At 49.4% G+C, this 17,987-nt stretch overlaps 1 protein-coding gene across 10 annotated transcripts in view; it reads left to right on the top strand.

The window, feature by feature from the left end:
• The window catches only part of LOC119444370 (fatty acid synthase-like), a 648,066-nt gene that overhangs the window by 207,842 nt on the left and 422,237 nt on the right, over window positions 1–17,987 (top strand). For all 10 annotated transcript variants that reach the window (XM_049663304.1, XM_049663305.1, XM_049663303.1 and 7 more), the window contains exons 12-14: window positions 1,880–2,209; window positions 7,871–7,990; window positions 11,170–11,525. In XM_049663304.1, the coding sequence (XP_049519261.1) occupies window positions 1,880–2,209; window positions 7,871–7,990; window positions 11,170–11,525 (806 nt within the window). The remainder of the gene's footprint in view (window positions 1–1,879; window positions 2,210–7,870; window positions 7,991–11,169; window positions 11,526–17,987) is intronic.

Here is a 17,987-nt window from a genome sequence, read left to right as displayed (position 1 = left end):
GGACCTAGAAGACGCTGTCAAAATCCTATGACGTCACGGTGAGCTGGTGCGGGAACTTCAAGGTGGCGTCGCCATTCGCCTTTTGTGTTTTTCGTTGCTTTCTGGCTTACCAAGCGTGTTCTCGCCGTAAGACTGGTGTTTTTGGTATCTTCGAAGGGTAATCTACTGATACATAAGAAGACATTTTTCCCTTTAGTGTCCCTTTACCCACAACCTACAGTATGATAGCTTCGGACTGTAATTTGCATACACGAGAAGACATAATTTTGTTACGCGGTAACTCAAACACAAATCGTTTGTCCAGCATTCCTACCATTTATACAGCGGCGCGCCCCGGTCGGGGATCCTTGCAAAAACAGCTTCCAGATGGCGTTCGCCTCGTCGGCAGCGGCGCGCCGAAGCGAAGGTGCAGAGAAAAGAAAGCTGCAGTTGCCGAGAAACTTGGCAAATAGTCAGGGATCTTTTAATGCTATCGCGTTCCACTCTTAAAGGCGAAACTTAAGCGTCCTCCAATTTTTTTAGCAGGTTTGGTACATGGCCGCAGCACGAAATAGGCTGTATGAAAATATGCACTGCGCTGCAGCAAGAGGTGCTACGCATATTAAATGGAAGAGCAGACTGAAGTCAGCATGGCTTATAAGAATGATCTCGTCGCAGGTGAACTCTACGATGGTTAGCAACGTGGACTTGAAGACACGGCGTACAGCTCTCGAACACATTAATAACCTCACGTGACCGTCGACTAATAATACTGTCAGTGGCGTATCGCGGAGGGCAGCTGGGAAAGTTGCGACGGCAGGCTCACGCGCACAGACCATACTCTTGTACGAGCTTTATGAAGAAGATCCGGACACCCGAAGTAGCCGCTCATCTTGAAGCGCTTCCCGCGGACAAGCGACAATCTGCGCGTCGGCGGTGAGCCGATTCGGACTGCCGTGCCAAGCAGCACTTAGCATTTCCTAGCAAAACTTAGATAAGCCTAGCAAAATCTCCAAGAAGCTAGGTGGATCACCAGCTCCGCTGTTTACTCCAGCTTTTTACCCTTTGTGCAAGCTACCCACATTTTTTTAGGCACTCTGCTTTACATTTAATGACAAACAACGTATGGCTCATACCCACTTAGAGGCTAGATGCGTTGATCTTTGCCTTAACCTACAGGCAGGGAATACATTCACGTTTTCCTGGCGACTACATGCCAAAATAGCTTTTCTAGTGGGCGCTAATGGCGCAAATCACTCTCTCGTCAATCTTTGGTCCTCTTGAGGCTCCTCCTCAAGTGCAGTATTTGGTTGAAAAATACATATGGGTACAAACTGCACCATTGCACTCCTTAGCACCAGTGGGTTGGAAGTTGAGTGTGAAAAGACGAAATATGATGGTACCTTTCACTCTCTGGATCTATTGGTGTCTCCACTTCGTAAAATAATTTTGACAGTACTGATACACAAAGAACTCGTTGTATTCCATAGTAGCCAATGCAGTATGCATACCTGCACGTCTTGAGTAGCGCTACCAGCGAGATTTGGTGATTGAAAGGCAGCCATGAAGTATTTCTATAAAATATTTGCTAGTCTAGGCGTCAAAGTAAAGCTACGGAACCATGAAATTACGGCCCTACTCCGGAAGTAGGGTCACCGTAGCGGAGGGTTCCGTATTAATTTTGAGCTCCAACAACTCATTGACGTGCACCGAAACCTGTGCACACAAATGTTTTTTTTTTCTTTTTTTTTTGTTAACACTTCGCCCCTATCAAAATTCGCCCGCCAACCCAAGACACCATTACGACTATGTCACCATGTGAATTCAACACTGAGTAGTGCATTTAACTTATTGTGCATCATCGAAGAACACTGCGTTGTTTTATATTCTTTATCCGCAGGTGACCAAGCCGACTACGAGTATCATCTGGGTCTAGAGTTCTCAGGACGTGACCCCCAAGGTCGCCGAGTCATGGGTTTTGTGGAAACTCAGGCCATGGCCACAGCTGTGTTGGCAGATACGGAATATCTCTTGGAGGTGCCTGAAAACTGGACCCTCCAGGAGGCCTCAACTGTCCCTGTAGTTTACATGACTGCCTACCTTGCTCTGATTGTGCGCGGAAATATGCTTCCAGGAGAGTCGCTGCTTGTTCACTCGGGAAGTGGCGGTGTCGGGCAAGCAGCTATTTCTATCGCTTTGGCGATGGGGTGCACAGTCTTCACTACCGTCGGTAAGGGCAAAGTTCTCGTGTAAGCTTGACAGGTTAGACGCAATGATCTCTCCGTTGTGGAAGCGGAAAAAATAGAGGCAACAGCATATTCAAAGCCCGCCCAACGTTATGTACACCTCGCAATTATTATGCGCCAGCCGTCATCCAGCGATACACAGCGCGTGTAACACGATAATGGTACCTACCACAGGTTACTATGGCGTTCCGACTCGAATTGTAGTGACGCGGCGCCACTTTAATTTCGGGCAAGCCAGAGGGATCCTTATTGACTTGAACGTTTGTCAGCCTATCCGTAAATAGGAGGTGGGAAGCAGGAAACACGAGGTTGCTTTTATTGTAAACAAATACGTCAGACGCAAAACACGCGAGGCCAACAACACAAGTTTCACCACTATGTGGTTTTTGTCATTAATGGGGTGTCTACGTCTCCTCGTATGTCCCTCCTCCCCCACCAGCGACCTTCGGCCCTCCCTTTGCTTAACAACACCATTCATTCACAACAATGTTAGCGGGACTCTCAGCCTCGCTACCAGCAGGATGGGGTGAAAATCGATTCTGCGCTCGAGCGGAAAAGGAACGAGGTGAATTAGCTCCTATTGGTGTAAAGCGGCCAGTCGAACATAGCACAAATATTTTCATAGTATCATAGATGCATTAGTGTTGTAGGAAACTAACGAGACGCGAAGAAACCAGACAGAGAGCTCATCGTTCCACCCTCTTCTTCTCTTCGCAGTGCCCGTCTGCACGCGTTTATTCGTCTTTTTCTACATGTGTTTAGGTTCAGATTGCACCACCACCAGTTTTATTATTCCGCTGAAACGTACAATATTGCCCGACTAGAAATGTTTTCCTTGCATTGCATTATTTTTGCACCTAACATAAGCCTGTTCATTTTGCCGGCTGTCAACCTCTAGTTGTCATGGGGGATTTCAATGCCCAGCATCAGGCGTGGGGCTATCGCACCAATACGAAGAAGGGTAGAGACATATGGCATACGGCAACGGAGGAAGATCTTACGCTGGTAACCGATAAAGACTTTCCGACAAGGAGAGGGAACTCGGTGTGCCGAGATACGACTCCGGATCTCACCTTTGTCAAGAACCTGGAAAACGTCAAGTGGACCAACACAGCCATGGACCTCGGTAGCGATCATTGCATCATCGAAGTGGTCATCAAGGTTGCCCGTAACAAGACGAGGACCTTTAAGTTCACTGACTGGGACTTGTTCCGAGCCAACCGCTCCGAGCGCGTCCTCACCCAGGATACGGACCTAGACTCTTGGTGCGACGGGATAAAAGAGGATGTGGCTAGAGCCGCCAAGGAGGTGACAACCGATCTGGAGGTGGACAGGATGGACAGTAGGCTCGCGCATCTGTTGGAAGCCAAGCAGGCACTGCTCGCTCGATGGAAGACTCAGCGCCATAACAGAAGACTACGCAAGAAAATTTCCGAAATCAACAGTACGATAGAGGCTCATTGCAAGGTGCTATGCAAGCAGCAATGGGACGAGCTGTGCGACTCGATGGAGGGCCACCTCAAGACGGGTAAAAGCTGGAGACTCCCCAGGCACCTACTGCACGATGGCAACACCAAGTCCAATCAGAAGAGAGCTTTGGTGAAAGCTGTCCATTTGGCCACCGACTCGACTCCAGATGAGGCGGTCACGGAGCAGCTCATAGACAAGTACCTGGCGGCCACGGACGATCCAATGCCCCCCCCCCCCAATTTCCCGACTACGAAGGGCGCGACGCGCCATCGATGGACGAGGATTTTACCGTGGCTGAGGTCAAGCGGGTTCTCGCATCCCTCAACGGCAGATCTGCCCCTGGGCCCGACGGGGTCACCAACAAAATGCTGAAGCATCTCGACGACGACTCAATGGAGTTTCTTACAGACAGGATGAATGAAATCTGGCGCAGCGGCCACATTCCCAAGAGCTGGAAAGCAGCCTACACATACCCAAGCCAGGCAAGGCGCCGAGCATCGACAATCTAAGGCCCATCTCCCTGACGTCATGTGTAGGGAAGATGGCCGAGCACGTCATGCTTAACCGCCTCACTGACCACCTCGAGTCTAACGAATGCTATACTAAGAACATGATTGGCTTTCGGTCGGGGCTCTCGACTCAGGACGCCATGAGGCTGATCAAGCATCAGATCATTGACTCCACCTCCGCGGACACTAAGGCAATTCTCGGCTTGTATTTAGAAAAGGCCGTTGACAACATATCGCACGCCTTTATTCTCAAGAGCCTGACAGAGCTTGACGTCGGCAAGCGGGCGTACAATTTCGTGCGCTCCTTCCTTTCCTCGAGGTCCACTAGACTCAGGATTGACGAGTTTTTGACCCACAAAATTCAGCTAGGGCCAAAGGGAACACCTCAAGGAGCGGTGATCTCCCCGACGCTGTTCAACATCTCCATGATCAACCTGTCGAAGGACTTGAACAAGATCCCTAACATTAACCACACGATCTACGCGGACGACATCACCATCTCCTGCCCCAGCGGATGTGAGGGTCAGATCGAGGGTGCTTTGCAAGAGGTCATCGATGTGACGGAGCGGTATCTCATCCCCACTGGGCTAAGGTGCTCGCCCACCAAATCAAAGCTCTACTCTACAAGAAGAGACCCAGAGGCGTTTCTCACCGGTCCTGGAAGCCAGCAACGGAGAGCCACATTACGTTATTCACTGGTAACGGCTCCCCAGTTCCGCGGGTGGACACTATCAGGATCCTAGGAATGTTTATCGAGTCTAACAGGGCCAATGGAGCCGCCATCAAACGCATTTGTTCCAAGACCGAAAGCGCCCTCGGACTGATTCGAAGAATCGCCAACAGGTACCGCGGAATCAGGGAGGACAATCTGATCCGGATTATCCACGCATTTGTGCTATGTCACCTCGCTTATTCGGCGGCTATGCACAACTGGCTGGTATCGGAGCGCAACAAGATCAATGCCCTAATCAGAAGAGTATTCAAGCTTGCCCTTGGCCTTCCCGTCTGAACGCACACAGAAGACCTCCTCAAGTTGGGCATCCACAACACGTTCGAAGAAATTGTTGAAGCCCAAGAGTTTTCTCAGTTTGTCAGACTGTCCGGCACCCCAGCGGGCCGAGCCATACTTGGCATGCTGGGACGTAACCCCACGGTCGTTGGTCCTGACGCTGTGAAGCTGCCCAACGACATAAGATCCAAGATTTCCATACACCGGATGCCACGCAGTATGCATCCGACCTACAATGAAGGACGAAGACGAGCCAGGGGTAAAGCTCTGCTCGCCAGTGCCCGCTTGGACAAGGACCGAACATGCTTCGTAGACGCTGCTTCGTACGCTCAAGAACAAGCCTTCTCCTCAGTGGTCATCAACTGTGATTCGAAAATCATCAGCTGTGCTACCATCCGCACTTCTAGTTCCAGCGTTGCAGAACAGGTTGCCATCGCTCTTGCATTGACGGACGATATACATGACACACAAGACCGCTATCAGGGCCTTTCAGATGGGAATGGTGGCTCCCCAGGCCCTACGTATCATCCAAAACGTTAAAGACCTCAAAGATCACTCATTGGCCTGGTTCCCTGCGCACCTTGGAAACATTGAAGGTGCCTCGCTCAACCCCAACGAGGAGGCACACTCGGCTGCACGAGGTTTGACTGACCGTGCGCCGGGTAATGCGTCCTCTCCAGGGCGACCCGAGCCTCTCTGCTCGTACAACGAGATATGCAAACAAAATTACCTATCAAGAAGACTTCTGCCTCTGCCGCACTCCTCACTGTGCAGGGCCCAGGCAGTGACTCTCAGACTTCTACAAACCAGCACTTACCCAAGCCCTCCAGCACTGCACACAATGTACCCCGAACGGTTCCCAAGCCCGGACTGCCCCTGTGTGGTGGTTATGCGGACTTCGAGCATGTCCTGTGGGGCTGCGCATCTGCCGGTCCCCCTTTCACCCAAGAGGAAATGATGATGCTTATTAAGGCGCAGGATCAGACCTCTCAAATCCTGGCAGTCCAGAGGGCCCGCGAGAGGGCCATCAGGTTTGACCTGATGGTCCCCGAGTGGGCCTAGCCAGGTGACGTCGAGTTTACTCGCGTCTATTGTGGACCCAATAAAGTTCACTCACTCACTCACCTAACATAAGCCACCTTATCGAGTCGTTACTTCTCCTATCGGCGCATTTTACTTATGGCATTTCAATTGTTCTCGTACACATTTGCTGGCTGTCACTTGTAGGTTCATAAATGCAGTAAATGATTTTTTTTTATTTCTGACTAAACGATTAGCAGCAACTGAGGGGCGAATCGTTGATTCATGCGTTTAGTACACACATACAAACGCGAAGAGATGTGTGCATCTGTTGCTTTATTACTCAAAGATGCGAACTAAGACCATTTAGGCGCGTGCGCTCTTTCGGCTGCACAGCGATAAAACAAATCAACGAATAGCCGATGATGACCATCACCTTATTTTTTTACAGCATAAGATGTTATGGACTCATTCCAATAGCCGCTTCCGTTGGCGATTATGTCCACCACCACAGCCGCCGGTGTCTATCGCAGCTATCGCCAGGAATGAAAAAGAAAATCCCCATTCCCGCCGGGATTGAACCCGGGCACTCTGCGCGGCAGTCAGATATTCCACCATTGCGCCACGCCAGGACTTGCGGGCTCCTGGGGAAACATGCCCTCTACACGCGTCCTAGGGCGCAAGGAGTCATGTGATGTGAAATGCGCGCTGGGTAGCGTCGAAACGTGCATTGCAGTTGCATATCATTGTACCAAGTGGCACACCATGTTGCAGTTGCATAGGCAGCGGTACAAGGTAGACGGAAACATTTTGAGGAAGAATAAGAAAATTAAGGAGATGTATACAAAAATGACGGAATGAAAAACGTGTATAGCATACGTGATTAAATCAAGCAGGGTAGGTGACTATTTCTCGCCACCCCGTTTGAAAGGGGATGCCACTAAATCATCATCAGCATAAGCAGCATCGTATCCTGCCGCTTGTCACGTGAAAGCAGATGCGCGCCGCGTAGCGTCGATACGTGCAAAATTTCCGTAGCCGATCCGTTGTATTCCACCAGGCGTCACGACATGTAGCAGTTGCATCGTATCTTGCCAAGGTTCAAAAGTTATGACATGTTCCCCACGTAGTCCGGATACCTGTGTTCCGTCCTCGGTACTTCTTATGGAGCCCCTCGCAAGGTACGAACCGCTGCTGACGAAGCAAATCGTAGAGCTATGCGCCCTGTTGCAACCAGGAAATGTCGGGCTCAGCTGTGCAGAGAGCAGCACAATTCGCAGCTCGCCATCGACAGCGGCAGTTCGTTCTTGTGAAAACGACGCAGAGGCTTTGACGGGAAGACCCTCTACCGCGTCCTACCCAAAAAGGAGCTCCTATGGAGCCACTCCTCCAGATTACGCTTGGACTGCGCTGCGTGTGCTGCGCACGCCTGTGACTTTTCTCAAGATGAAATTAAAATGCCCATGTAGCGGCGGGTTTATTTTTTTCTGAAAATGAAATTAATGAGCAGCTGATGCACGTGTCCCTCTAACTCTCAACTTCCATTCCTTGTGAAATTACCCTTGTTAGTAGATTTACGAACACTCCCCACAACCTCTATTGCTGTTTGTGGGATTGATCAGCCGCTATCTCCACAGGTTCGCAAGAGAAGCGAGATTTCCTCAAGAACCGCTTCCCACAGCTCGAAGACCGACACATCGCAAACTCGCGTGACCTTTCCTTTGAAGAACACATCATCAAAGAAACTGATGGCCGAGGTAAGTGCTATCTACTGCCACACAGCATAACTGAAGGAACCGTAAATAAGTTTCACAAAGCATGACATCAGTTGTCCTTCGTATAGCAATCTTGTAGCGAGAGCTACATTGGCCGCATTCTCGCCGTTTCGCTGTGGCCGGTGGCCGCACCGCGAGCTTAGCCGTTGCCTAGCAACCGCCGCAGCTCGCAGCGCCGCTGGCCGCGCCATCTCGCGTCCTCTGCTCGAGCTACTATGGCGCGGCGACGCGCCGCCGCCGTCACAGTTGTGTTGCAAGCGTTCGCCACTTGCATCTGGCATGACGTCAGAGGAGCAGCCGGTGAAACCGCGTTGCAACAGAAGAGCAGCCGGCGTTGCGTCGTATATATAGAAGGGACGGCTCGGTGGGATTTGTCGGCAGATATGGAAAGTGAGTCGTACGACGCGGTCAGGCGAGTAGATTCAGATGAGGATAGCACCCGAAACGTGTTCAAGTCCCTGGACGACAACCCCTTATCCTCCTTCCTCACCGACCATCGGGCCATCTTTGCGGCAATTGAGAATGAACAAGATAAAAACATTAAAAATAAATGCGTTACACTTTAAAATGTCTAGTTTTTAATGTAACCATAACTAAACGAGAGGTAACAACGAAACCTAAACACTCAGACGTACGAAGCTAAGCGATAAAGATGTAACCGTAGAGAGAACCAATCTAAACAACATGATTAACCGTACCTCTCGTTATGCACACCCAGGCATAACTGAGTTAAGCCACAGTCAATTTTTTTTCGAACATACGTCCAACACGCACAAGCAACAAACAAATCTTTGCTTCCTAATGTTGCTAAGTCCAAAGCATGACTCACAATTATAGAGTGTAATATACTAGAGTAAACTTCATAATTGTACTACAAGATACATCATGAGGAGGAAAACTTGTAGAGTATCAGTAATCGTGAAACTACTATTTTATAACACAAATGATTGTATTTGATGTTTGAAGTAAACATTGTCCAATGTCTACTGTGCATTTTGATGTGACCATGCTGCATATTTGTCAACAAACGCAGGCATAGGAAGGTCCTCGCAAAGTGTACTATGTTTCCTTATTATTAAATTGCGAAGTACAATCCACCATTGTGTCTAGCATAAGGGGTACCACATTTATTAATGTGTGACAACACCACCACGGGAATACTAACTGAGTCATGCTACCGGTATCGCTACTAAACAGCAAGAAGCAACGTAATGTTCTCTGCCAAATTAAGTAAATACATAAAATACAGGAGCAGTGTAAGCCTGCTGCTAGAAAAGAACGAGTTTTGTCTTTAATTATAGATCGGCAAGCTTGAAACCGGCATTTTGCACGCTTTTCACCCAGTTGAAGGGAACGGCTGCAGAGGAAAGCTTAAGAGACGGCTAGCGTATTTGGTCAATGCTCCTTGCTTGACAGGCAAAACACAATGGGATAATTGGTCGGCGGTGGATGCATGTCGCGTTGACGGCGCCGAGGTGAGCAGGCGCACAGCTCATGACATGCCAGATTAAAACCGGCACATGGAGGGGCGATTTGTGGCAGCAAGGCGTGACGCGTCAACGACCCTTGCCGGTTGTGGCGCACGGTTCAGAAATTCATTCGGAGACACGCTTTCGAGTGGTTTCAAACGTGACGGACGCGATTACAGCTGACCAGATGTACTTGCGGACCGACTGGCTCTGAGAAATGACGGGGCGGCGCATGACGACGGAAGACCGTTGCCAATCGGCCGTCGCGAAAGGCTTCTTCGAGCAAGCATTTACTGAATAGGGGTACGTGTGCCCAAAGTGTCTGTCGCCACGTTTTATTGACAAAGGACCCGTAGCTACTACGGTATCGGTTTTTCGTATAGGTACGAGTGGAGAAGGGGTCACAGCAAAGGTCAATCGCTGCAGCTTCCAGGTGCCGCCTGTTCTTTAGATTTTATTGAGCCCATTGTGCTGGGCGCTGTGGCGTGGCCAGGGAGCGCGCGTGCTATGCACCTGTCACCCCCCCCCCCCCTTTTCTTGGAACGTTGTTGTTATTTGTATGTTGTTTTGGGGGATAGTGAGAAAGATACCGTAAAAGGCAGTAGAGGAAAGGGCGCTTGGAGCAAGCGCAATGCTGGAAGCGCTGGCACAGGATTCGTGATTGGTGCGTCGGCGGACCACTCACAGCCACTCCGTGGCAATTGGGTGGTAAATGCTTGGGGCGGGGCACCGAAGGGTAGAAAAGGTGGCCCCGCTGCCCCGTCCAAGCGTGCTGGACAAACTTCGGTGCTATGCACCATCGACTATGTCGAGATAGCGTCGCCCTATGTATACCAGTTCCGTCTTATATGTGTACTTGTAACTTCATGTAAAGTCTTGTAAATAATTGTAAATAGAAAGCTTTTCTTTTCTCTCGTCATCTGTGTCTACTTCGATCAAGGAGAAGCATCCAGCGAACCAGTCGCCGCTATCGTTAGCGGCAGTATACATCCTCTACTTTCGTAAACCGGCTCTGGCGGTGCGTCTCGGACGCCCAAGTGGAGGAGTAGAACCAAGAACTTGAACTTTACTAGCAGTATTTCGCCAGTGAAGTTATTTTTCTGCGACTAGGAAACAGCTTCATTCAAAGCCGCGGATACTATTGTAGCTGTTAAATTTTTTAGCTGATCTACTAGTTTGCGTCTCAAAGTTCGTTTAGTGTAATGTTTTCAGCACTCACAACTGTCAGTTATTTTTATAATTTATGGCAATAAATGCAAGTACGCGCATTTCTATGTCTGCCGTCACTGTTCATTTCTATGTCTGTGATGAAAGGACAGTATTTCTTGCAAGGGGCTCATAAAGAAATTGTTTTTGATTTTGTTCAGCATTTTAATTCTTTGAAGAGTTGTTAGTAGTAACAAAAGGTTCTGCTGAAAATCAGTGCAAAAATACCCTTTGCAACAATAGTTAGGAATAAAAATAAATATTAAAAGCATCACTACATAATGATTCTAAATCACAAATTTATGATTTAAATAACTGTATTTACAAGTCACCACCTATTTGTTTGTATAGCTTAGTTTGGTTTCGCAGCCAAAACATTTTGTTGCCCTGTAATCACCTGGATTGGTTATTGGTCTCAAACTACCTGGATACGAAACTATAAGCATAAAGCTAGAGTTTGCTTTCCCGTAATGTCTGTCGATCTAGGTGTGGACCTTGTGCTGAATTCGTTGGCCGAAGCGAAGCTCCAGGCCAGTCTACGCTGTCTAGCAGAACATGGGCGCTTCCTGGAGATTGGGAAGTTTGACATGTCCAAGGACTCGCCTCTGGGCATGTCGGTGTTCCTCAAGAGCATCATATTCCATGGTATAACGCTGGAGTCTCTGAGTGGAGACAACCGCTTCATCGCGGAAAAGAGACATCAAGTTATGAAGCTCGTCCGCGATGGTATTGCATCGGGCGTTGTGCGACCACTGAGTGCCGTTAAATTCAAGAGCAACCACGCCGAGGAAGCCTTCAGGTTCATCGCCACAGGAAAGTGCCTGGGGAAAGTTGTGCTAGAGGTGAGCGGAAGTTGCCAGCTTTCTTGTAGTGTTGATTTCAATAACGATGGATGAGGACGTATTAAGCATTTATTTGCAAAACATGGCCGTCATTGCCCTATTGCAGTCATATTTATCAATCATCGGTATGACTTCCTTGCAGCAGTGTCTTTCGACCAATGTAATCGTTTCGGCGTCAATCAGGGTCCCTTTCAAACCCTTTTAAAATTTGAACGAAATTAGCTGCAGGAGAAATAAAGTGAAAATTTGACATTCAGAAACTTTACTTACAAGACGCTGCTCAGTGATGTATCAGTATATATGGGCAAATGAATCAATTGAGGTGAGGCTGTCGGCGCTCCACTTTTTGTGTCTTTCGAAGTATATCGCGTCAGCAAAGAGGCCCGTGCACCATACCTCACTTACCCGCCGCGGTGCTTCAGTTGCTATAGCGTTGCGCTGCTGAGGAACGAGGTCACGGGGTCGATCCCAGCCGCAGAGACCGGATTTCGATAAACGCGACATGCAAAAGTGGTCTTGTGCAATGCCTTGGGTGCACGTTATAGAATGCAAAGCGGTCAAACTTAACCCGCAGCCCATCACGACGGCGTCTCTCATGACCCGTGGTGCACTTTGAATGTTAGTGCGCGCGAAACAGACAGGGACAATAGGCAAGTGCTGCACTTCCAAGGGCGCTGTTTCGGGACATTGAAGTCCACAATCAATTTTTTGATCAGATGTGATTTAGACCTATCGGTACCAGGGAGCATCACCTCATGCAAGAGAACAAATTTATTTCACTGGCTTCTGTGTGTTACCAGAAGAGCTGTTTTCCTACATGATCAAGACGACATTAGACATTAGTTATGCTATATTGACAAAATAGATCCAGAAATATTTAGGTAGCATTCTTCTAATGGGCAGTTGATGCTGTTGCTAAATTTATCATTGCGTTCCGTGAGACAAATCATCCACTTCTCATGTTTTCTGAACGTGTGTATTTAGGCTTGTTGATTTTCAACATTCGACTGTAATAATTTCCATTTTCTGCTATAGGCTGAAGCAGAAAGACTCATTCCACTTACATTTCTTTGACTACTTGTTTGAAACGAAAGCGCTCAAATATGTGCATTATGTCAGTTGCTATCACATGGCCCACTAACACCTCACTGCTGCTAAATTAACCAAGACAACGGCAGATCAAACAGAAAATATTGTTTGCTAATTGGCTTCAAAAATTGCCATCATGTTTCACGTATTTCAAGTAATTATCTCACAGTGCACTACACTTCAGATACCCCCTTACATGTAATGGAATCCCGCTTCAATTAAACACTGCGACCTTGAGCACTTTTCAAATCCTGCTTAACTTGCATTCTTCAGAAATCGTATCCGACTCACAAGTTGTCGCGCTCTAGATCAGCGATCAGGCATGTAATATTTATGGTTACTATAAGTCCATCAGAAATCGCAAGCTGCTTACAAGTAAACGAGAGTATCACATTATTTCCGGCCACATTCACAGTCGCCTTGTATGTACATTTATGTACTTTTACTGGTATAGTCCTACTAGCCTAATATTTGCTGTGAGGAAGAGGGCACAAAAACTTACATTTCATACATTATTAAAAAACATCAGGATCGTTAAAAAGCACAGGATTGCGTGACTAATTAAGAGGGGCGAACACAAGAATACCGAAGGTGTCTGACGGAGTGATATCAAAAGAAAAGCAACAGCAAACGCCAGCAAAATTCAGAATGGTGAGCATATCAATAATATTACATAAGGACAATCAAGGTAATAAATGCACTTTGAGGGTATATGTAAAGGTATATGATGTTGGGGATTCGGAAAGACTGGATGGAAACCCATTCTATTTTCGGAGCGTCCTTAGACGAGATATTGAATGCCGCCATTCGGCAAGAGAAATATTTCACTTTTTTATAGTGCGATCGTGTGGACTTTATGCTGACTGGCTCTATGTATTTTAAAGCGGAGCTTGCTTTGCGAACCCCTGCAGCTCTCTTCTTGCTCACCGTGGCGGCCGCCTGATGCTGCAGCTGTCTCGTAAAGTGTACTACTACTAATACAACTACTACTACTACTTCTACTACTACTACTACTCCTACTACTACTACTACTACTACTACTACTACCACTACTCCTACTACTGCTACTACTACTACTACTACTGCTACTACTGTTGCTACTTCTACTACTGCTACTACTACTACTACTACTAATGATACTGTACTGATACTGTACTGACCGAGGCATACTTGAGCCAAATTAGAAGACGCGTGTGAACACTGCCTCGTAAACTTCGCGATACATAGATTCCAAAAGACCACGTTGGACCTGCCGCATTTAATGTTTCATTCATACCTTGTATGACAAGGAAGTCTGGCACGGCTGTGGACGACACGTAGGACGCCGACAGGAAGACAGAACAGCGTAGGCTTAGCGAGGCGCACCAGGAACACCGTCGAACCCGAGCCCCACTTCAGTAGCGCTGGCGATCCGGCTGCGGAGCTCTACACGGCGCACTTCTTCCTTACATCTTCCCCCTCGCTGAAGACGGAGCCGCACAGGAGGCCTAAGGCGTCTTGAGGATTAAGGGCTCATGATACGCCTTGAGCCGATCGACGTGTACAGTTTCACAGCCTCGGCGACACAGGCCCGTAGGGGGCGTCAGAGGTTCGGTGGCGTAGTTCACGGGAGAAGTTTGCTGTAGAACCCGGTAGGCTCCGTGGTATTGGGATACAAACTTGGAGGAGACACCTGGTGTCGAAGTAGGAGGCACCCACAACCAAACAAGAGCGTCGATCGAAAACTGGTTGTAGGGGCGCCCGTCGTCATGACGAAATTTCTGTAGCGCTTCTTCTTGCGTTGTTAGAGAGCGAGATAGTTGCCGACATTCTTCTGCATACTGGGCGGCTTCGGAAACCACTCTACACTCTGATAAGTCGGGACGGTAAGGAAGAATAGTGTCAATGGGAAATGACGGTTCTCGGTCATATAGAAGAAAGAAGGGAGAAAAGCCCATCGTTGCCTGGGGTGCCGTACTGTAGGCGCACGTGACATAGGGAAGGATGCGGTCCCAGTTGGTGTGGTTGGAGGCAACATAGATCGAAAGCATGTCGCCAAGAGTTCGGCTAAGGCGCTCTGTCAATCCATTTCTTTTCGGGTGATATGCGGTGGTACAGCGATGAATAATGCGGGATTCAGTGAGAAGTTCTTGAATGACACCGGTGAGAAAGACAAGACCTCGGTCGCTCAGGAGTTCGCGGGGAGAGCCGTGACGAAGAACGAAGCGTTGAAGCAGGAAGTAGGCAACGTCACGAGCTGCCGCGGCTGCTAGAGCTGCCGTTTCTGCATACCTCGTGAGGCGGTCAATAGCTACAATGACCCAGCGATTGCCAGCAGCTGTGTATGGCAGAGGCCCGTATAGTTCTATTCCAACGCGGTCAAAGGGTCGCGAAGGGCACGGCAAAGGTTGCATTGGTCCAGAAGAGCGGCAAGGATCAGGCTTGCGGCGTTGACATTCTGTGCAAGAACGAATGTACTTTTGCACAAAATTGTACACAACGCCAATAAAACCTATGACGTAGTCTGGTGTAGGTCTTGAAGAAACCAGCGTGTGTACACTGAGGGTCGGCGTGGAAAGCGGCGCATACATCAGTGCGGAGCTGCCGGGGTATGACAAGCAGCCATTTGCGGTCGTCGGAACTGTAGTTACGGTGATAGACGATTCCGTCGCGGATGGCGAAGTGCGAAGCTTGTGGGCGTAGCGCTAGGGATGGTGGGCGTGCAGGTGAATCAGATATGTAATCTATCAAAGATGAAATCCAGGAGTCCTTGCGCTGCTCCAAAGCCACGTCGACAGACGCGAATGGGGGAAGTAGGTCGTCGAGGACGGAGACACTGACAATGTCGGCGTGGACAGGCGAGCGCGCAAGAGCATCGGCATCGGCGTGCTTCTTGCCTGAGCGGTAGACAACCCGGATGTCGTACTCTTAGAGCCTCAGTGCCCACCGGGCTAGGCCGCCGCAGGGATCCTTGAGGGACGACAACCAGCAAAGTGCGTGGTGATCGGTGACGACGTCGAAAGACCGGCCGTACAGGTATGGACTAAATTTTGTAATGGCCCAGATGTCGCTAGGCATTCTTTTTCAGTGACTGAATAATTCGCTTCAGCTTTCGTGAGAGTGCATCTCGTGCAAGCAACAACATATCCTTGGTAGCCGGGCTTTCGCTGGGCGAGCACAGCGCCAAGACCAACGCCGCTAGCATCCGTATGAATTTCCGTAGGAGCAGTTGGATCGAAATGGCGCAGTATCGGTGGTGTTTTAAGCAGGCGACGTAGCGTCGCGAAGGCCTCGTCGCAAGCCGGGGACCTCGGGGAAAGATTGGGTTCTCCCCGAAGAAGCTTTCAGCGGTGCCATAATCGAAGCGAAATTTCGAATGAAGCGGCGGAAGTACGAGCAGAGGCCAAGGAAACTACGCAAGTCTTTTAGAGACGTTGGCCTTGGGAATTCTTTAACAGCACGGAGCTTTGTGGCATCGGGGAGAACGCCATCCTTCGACACGACATGTCCGAGAATTGTCAGCTTGCGTGCTCCAAAGTGACATTTCTTCAGGTTGAGTTGGAGGCCAGCGTCACTGAGACAGCGTAAAACCTGCTCCAAGCGATGAAGGTGAGTAGGAAAATCTGGTGCAAACACTACTACATCATCCAAATAACACAAGCACGTGTTCCATTTGAGGCCTCGAAAAATAGTATCCATCATCCGCTCAAAAGTCGAGGGTGCGTTGCAAAGGCGGAATGGCACCACACGAAATTCGTATAAGCCATCTGGTGAGATGAAAGCAGTTTTAGGCTTATCGTCTGCAGCCATAGGCAATTGGCAATAACCAGAGCGTAGATCGAGGGCGGAAAAGAACTCTGCACCTTGTAAGCAGTATGAGGCGTCATCGATGCGTGGCAATGGATAAACATCCTTTCGGGTTATTTTGTTTAGGCGACGGTAATCCACGCAAAAGCGGATCGAGCCATCCTTCTTTTTAACAAAACAACTGGCGATGCCCATGGACTGTCGGACGGTTCAATGACACCACGCTTTAGCATTTCACCTACTTGCTCATCAATGACGCATAGTTCTGTCGACGAGACGCGGTATGGTCACTGCCGTAGCGGTGAGTGACCACCGGTGTCAATCCGGTGACATACAGTCGTCGTTCGACCCAGAGAAGTGCTATGGCGGTCGAAAGCAGGGCGAAATTTGTCGAGGAGACGGAGAAGGTCATGGCGTTGCTTGGGGTTTAAGGCGTTGTCGATGACGTGGTTGAAAACGCCTTCAGGCGATGTGGCAGGTATGGGACTACCGGAGAGGGCGTTGACGTCGGGCGATCCAATAGGAAGTTCCAACGTGGTAATGGTGTCGTAAGGCTCCACAGTGCCGAGAGATTCACCGCGAAGCAACGTAATTGGGAATGGGAAGTGGTTGTATACAGGAAGGTGAGTCGAACCTACTTGAAGGCCAAGCAGGGCGGTTGGGAGTGGTGAGATGTAGGGATGAACGAAAGCAGTGGGAGGTGTGAAGAGTATGGTAGAGTCGGAGGCAACGGAGCAGAATACAGGTGCCAGAACGGATGCGTGCGGAGGTATCTGGATGTCGTCAGTGAGGGACAACTTGGTATAGGAAAGCGAAACGTCGTCAGATATGGCATTTCCAAGCGAAGAGAAGGCTGCTTCTGCACGGGAGCAATCAATGACAGCTTGGTGACGGGAGAGAAAATCCCACCTAAAATAATATCGTGGGAACAGTGGGGAAGAACGACAAACTCGACCAAATAGAGCACTCATTGAATTTCAAGTCTGGCGGTGCACGCAGCTACCGGTTGGACGTGCTGTGCTGTGGCCGTGCGGAGTACTGGACCGAAGAAAGGCGTCGTGACTTTTCGGATTGAGCGGCATAGTTTTTCCGCAATCACAGATATGGCGGCAGCTGTGTCAATGAGGGCAAGCATAGAGACACATTCAACAGCGACATCAATAACATCGGGCGGCGAAATGAGAGAGCTTGAGCGTTGCGACGATGACGCAGTTCTTGCCTCGGGAAGTGCGCCACTTAGTTTTCCGTGTCACCGGTAGAGGGACGTCGACGCATCGGGCAGAGCGAACGACGACGAGGAGGAGAACGGCGCTCAGAAACTGGCGACGGCTTGGGCGGGGAAGGGGTAAATCGCGTTCGGGAGCGTAAGAGAACGGATAGTCGTATGCTGCTGTGCGTGGGTCGTCACGTGGACGAAGTGGACGGTGGCGGCGCAGGCGTGAAACGTGTCCGGGAATACCACACGAATAGCAGATGGGCCGATTGTCCGCTGTGCGCCAGGGATTATTTACTCGATGGACCGCAGGTCGTGGTAGCGTGGAGGTAAAAACAGGGCTAGGCATCGGAGGTGGAGCCTGGAACGTCGTT

The sequence above is a fragment of the Dermacentor silvarum genome, chromosome 3, assembly GCF_013339745.2.
Source record: "Dermacentor silvarum isolate Dsil-2018 chromosome 3, BIME_Dsil_1.4, whole genome shotgun sequence".
Taxonomy (NCBI): domain Eukaryota; kingdom Metazoa; phylum Arthropoda; class Arachnida; order Ixodida; family Ixodidae; genus Dermacentor; species Dermacentor silvarum.
Note: the sequence above shows the minus strand (reverse complement) of the source record. Positions and strands in the feature narration are given on the sequence as shown.